Source organism: Alexandromys fortis, unplaced genomic scaffold, assembly GCF_014885135.2.
Source record: "Alexandromys fortis isolate MF-2015 unplaced genomic scaffold, M_Fortis_MF-2015_v1.1 scaffold_168, whole genome shotgun sequence".
Taxonomy (NCBI): Eukaryota; Metazoa; Chordata; class Mammalia; order Rodentia; family Cricetidae; genus Alexandromys; species Alexandromys fortis.
This window is the reverse complement of record NW_026068058.1, coordinates 1425381-1430503: the sequence shown is the minus strand read 5'-3', so window position 1 is coordinate 1430503 and position 5123 is coordinate 1425381. Positions and strand designations below refer to the sequence as shown.

The window sequence follows — 5123 nt, the reverse complement described above, 5'->3', positions numbered from 1 at the left end:
CATCAATATCTATTCTTTCAGGAAAGCTCATCTCTGCATGAATGCACATCTTTACATGGTTCTTCAAATTTGCATTGATTCTTACCTTTAAATTCAAGGCCACTCTTGCATAAATGTCCATCTTTATGTGCGCTCAGGGCAAACATACACTTTCACAGACGTGTATCTTCGCTTGAATGCCCAGCCTTTTCTGGATACCTACCTGTCTTTGCAGGGATAACCAGCCTAGCATAAATGTCCATTCTTACGTCAATTCCATCTTTACATGGATGCTTTCATGTGGATATCATTATTACATGAATGCCCATTTTATATGCATGCTCATCCTTACATAGATGCCCAACATTGCATGGTTATCCGTTTGCATGAATGCCTACCCTTGAAGTGAGGCTCAGCTGTGCTCAGATGTCCATCTTTTCATGATTTCCTGTATTTGTGTACATGCCCAGTCTTTCATAAACGCATATCTCTATGTGGATATTATCTTAACATAAATACCCATTGCAAAGATGCCCATTCTATTAGTACTAATTTTGCATGCATGTCAACATTGCATGTATGTCTATCATTGCATGAATGACTGGCTTTACAACGACAGCAGCCTGGGTGGCATGTATGCTCATCTTTGTGTGGATCCCATTGTTGTATACATCCCTCTTTCCATATATTTCCTGAAGGAAAATCTCTGCCTCTGCCTTCTCATTAATCCTTCCATTTATCCTCATTTCTCCATCTTTTACATTATGTGCTTTACATGTGACTTTAAGAGTTTAGCCAGGGAAACTAGCCACTCCTCAGATTTTCTCTTCTCTATAGTGAAGAACATCCCTCTGCTTTTTCTTTCACAAATAAACCCTCTCTTATTTAAAAATACAACAAGTCCAAGATTCAATTGTTTACATGTTTATTTATGTATTTTCGTGTGTGTGTACATGTCTGTCTGTCTGTCTGTCTGTCTCTCTCTCTCTCTCTCTCTCTCTCTCTCTCTCTCTGTGTGTTTGTGTAAGGGGGAGGAAAGAGAACGCACAGGTAAGAGGACAATTTATGGGAATCCATTCCTTCTGGTCTCTCTCTTTCCACCATGTGCCCTGCAGGAATCAAACTCAAGTCATCAGACTTGATGGCAAGTGTCTTTACTCACCAGGGCATCTTGCTAGCTCCATAAATGTCCATGACTTGTAATAAATATCCCTTGAGTTCTCCAAATGTTAAAATGACTCTCTTTCCATTCCACAGCATCTGTCTACTGATCCATCAACTAGCAAATTCAGTAGATACCTTGCTAGATGCTAGACACAGCTACGAGCAGAACAATGTATCCCAATTTTGAAGGCATTTCTACACGATTGTTGTTATGAGCAGATAGGGGTTAAATACTTGCTAGCTCCATCTCAGAGTTAAAAACAGAGGCTCAGAGAGTCAGCAAAGAAGAGGCAGGGTAGAAGTTTAAGCAGCATTTATTTTAAAGTTTAAGCACTGCGTATTTACCATGCAGTTCTGCGCGTGTTCACATACGCATCATCTCCTCCATCACGCTCCCCTCCCCCCAGCTATAATTGTAATTATGTGTAAGCGTGGTTTTCTGTTTTTCTAAAGTGTTTGTTCTACCTTCGCTTTAATCAATAATGTCCCTGTGGACCAGAGCCCAGGGTGGCTCTGTTGGTTTAATGCTGAAGGAGGTGACGAAAGCCAAGGACAGGCACAGATCATACAAGGGAAGCTGGAGAAGGGCTTCAACAGGTGCAGCCTTGTGAGACCAGAGCAGGGGGCGGTGGGAGCTGAGGCAGGTGGATTTCTTGGTTCTTCGCCTACTTAATAAGCATTAGCAGGTTTGGAGCGTCCATCCAGTCAACACAGCTCTGAATAAATCTGAACCGGCTCAGTGCTCTCCAATCCAGCCCCACTCCCTCCCCTCGGCACAAAAGCCAGTGCACATGAAAAGCCCCCATAGTGGGCATATAATTATCATCAGACTGCAAACCCATTTCTCAAGCATCCTTCCCCATTGCTAGAGAGCTGGATTAATCAGCACGGCTCACAGTGGTTTTGCATCTCTTAATTTACTACCAAACACCCCTTCTCTCCTGAGAGGAGATGTTTTGTTACGTGTAATTAGACCATGTACGCAATCCTATGTGGGCCTTGTTATTTTTGCACAGGAGGATTACGGAGCTGTCTCCAGGTGGGGAATAGTGACATGCTGCAGGAACAAAGGTATGCTGTGTGTTCATTTGCAAATCTCCACCAGCCTGGCGCAAGCTCAGTTGGAGAAGATATTAGGGCTGGAGGCACACACTTGGGCTCAGCTCCTGCACCTAATTGTCTGGGGCCTGGAGGTTCAGAACATAATGGCTGAAACATATGCTCTCTACAGCTTCTAAGGTTTTGTGTCTCCCGAGGGCAAGGCTGGCAGCAGCTACCACCAAGTGCAAAGGCTTGACGGTAACTTCACTGCCTACCCCTCCTAGAACACGAGTCTCTATGTGGGACTGGCTCTCAATTTAAGGCAGCCTGGGGTGGTTGAACTTTGGAAAAATGAGCATCCTGGAGGGCCTTGATCCTTGATCCTGGGGCTTTCCTTGTGAGCATCTCACCCCCTCCTAACAGACAGCATCATCCGAGACGAAACTCTTGAAGTGCTTGACTGTACGAGAAGCAAAATGAAAATACGCTTCTGAAGCACTGGCTCTCCTGTTTCAGACGCTCTTCACTGTCAGCCTCAGACAGGCTCTCACAACTCGGATTGCTCTAGAAATAGCTGTTTAGCCTCAGAATCAGCTGGCAAAAAGAATCCAACTCTTACATTTTCCCTATACCGTCCTGACAGTCCCAAATGATATAGTGGTGAGAAATCCTGGGGATAGAGTGGGCTTCTTGGAGGTCCAGAGGATGCTGGCTAGCCAGGCAGAAAGATACCTTGACACCAACCACTAGGCCACCGTGAGGAGGCACTGGGTGTAGACTGTGTTCTGCATCAGAGACTCGAGTGGGCTTGTCACCCACTGCTGTGTGACCTTGGGCAAGTCACTGAGCTCTCTGAGCGTTCGTCCTCTCATCCAGCTGAAGATGATAATAGCAAGACTATATCTGACCTACACTCCCGGGACTCGGCTGGGGGTCAAATGGGATAATGGACGTGAAAGCCGTGTAAATTGTATTCCGATGTACAAAGGACCATCCTTGTTATTGATAATAATGGCTCTTCCTGCTGATGACAGATTCCACCTGGGAACGGGGTGGGGTTGTTTTTCTCTGCTGCCATACTCCATTGTGAAGAAGCAGCACCGCGGAGCTGCCAGCCTGTGCCCTGTCACTGGCCGGGCACGTCTCAGGAGACAGCAGTTGAAGGTGCTGGAGGAGAGGTGCCACGACATCCTGTCCCTCAGGTTTGACACAGCATAATTGTTTTGACATATGATGGAATTTGTCCTCTCGAGGGTCAGGAAAAAAGAGCCCAATACTGATGCTTTTCATCTAATTTCAATTACAGTCATTAAAACCCTTACTCCTGAGTCAAACCTTTCCAAAAAGCCATCAACGACAGCCCATTACAGATGAGTTATTTATAGCGGCGCATGTTAATTTTACAGTACCACAGACCAATGATTCATGGCTTGGCATTAGGGAGAGACATCATTCATGGGCTGAGTGATCCCTGACATAACAAGCACCATTCTGTATCTCTGAGAGGACAATTCAAGGCCTCCGAGGCCAAACCCTAGCAAGGGCTGCAAGTGGAGCAGCTGGGCCCAGCCCAGCCCATCCAAGAAGTGCTACGTTGGGTGGGGAAGAAGATGCTGCTTGCTTTGGGATTGGCTGGAGACATCCAGAGCACTCCTGAGACAGTACTTGGCATGGGCCCTGAGGTTCAACTCCTCCTCTCATATTTATAGCTGTGAATATGGACAACCAGTTGACCTCATAGCACTTGCCCCTCCTGCTCGATAACTAGGAGGGGATGTCTGATACTCACCTGGACTTGATGGGGGGAAAACGATGTCTCTGGAGCCATAGAAAGCCCAGCATCCTTTTATCCAAACGGCTTCAACCTCAAGTTCGTAAGTGCCACTTTGACCGATCAATACTGGGCCTCTTGATTCTTGGTCTATTTGTAGCTGAAATTCTCCCCCTTGATTAAAAATTCACCAGGAGGCAGCCTGATGTGACATTTATGAGTTCCTGGAAGTCCATAAATGTTGAATGTTAGAAATTAGCACCAAGTTGTTTAGATGATAAAAAAAAAGCAATAAACAAGCAAGCAAGGGGGCTAATATTCAACACTCGGTGTTTTTACAGCCGATCTATGTGATCCGATGGCAAAGGGGAAGTAAAACTTCGTGCCGTGCACCTCCTATTGAGCTTCACCATCACACCAATCCCTCCTCCTCCCTTAATGGGTCCAAGGAAACTGTCTGGCCTTCCTACTTCCTTCCAGCATCGTAGCACTTTGTCGGTTGGCAGCTTGCTCTAGGTCCACTCTCTATTTTTTTTAAACAATACAAATGTTTTATTTAATAGTCGCAGGTCATCATGGGCCAAGTGGTGGATACTCAGGACCCAGCAGGAAGGTCAGTCAGCGCAACCTCCGAGCCTCTCTTTCTGACTCCAATAGGGTGAGCACATCTCCCTCTCGAACGGGGCCTTTGACGTTTCTGATGATGGAGCGGCTGGTGTCATCCATAAATTCCACACGGACCTGCGTGCACTGTCCCTGCGAACCGGTCCTGCCCAGCACTTTGGTTACTCTAGCGAGCTTGATGGGCTGCACACGACTCGTGTCCATGATGGCGGCGATCAGGCGGAGAGCTCCACTCTCTATTTTAATGTTGCCCATGCTAACAAAGGCTAAAACGCTGGGCTCTTTTATCAAACAACAATAGCTCTGCCAAAGCAGGGGCTGTAGGTCACTGGTAGAAATAAATGTGTGACCTTGTTATTTTGGAGTTTGCAATGATAGGATTGGCCCGTGTTGAACCCATGGATATTCATTTTCAAATTAGTTCCCACCCATCTGAGCATCTCATCCCTTAGTTACTTTTTGCGATGGTCTTCCCATAGACCACTGACCATGGTTCTGGGAGCTTTACACACGTCTAGGCTTTGTCTAGTCTTAGCTGAGGTCA

At 46.2% G+C, this 5123-nt stretch overlaps 1 protein-coding gene across 1 annotated transcript; it reads right to left on the bottom strand.

The window, feature by feature from the left end:
- Positions 1-4483: 4483 nt before the first annotated feature.
- Positions 4484-4803, bottom strand: LOC126487323 (40S ribosomal protein S28). The gene has a single exon (XM_050120037.1). It carries the CDS (start codon positions 4781-4783, stop codon positions 4574-4576), a length of 210 nt encoding a protein of 69 aa, XP_049975994.1. The 5' UTR covers positions 4784-4803; the 3' UTR covers positions 4484-4573.
- Positions 4804-5123: the final 320 nt, after the last annotated feature.

Coding starts and splice junctions, on each gene's coding strand:
- LOC126487323 (XM_050120037.1), bottom strand. CDS start 4,783: ATGGACACGAGTCGTGTGCAGCCCATCAAGCTCGCTAGAGTAACCAAA.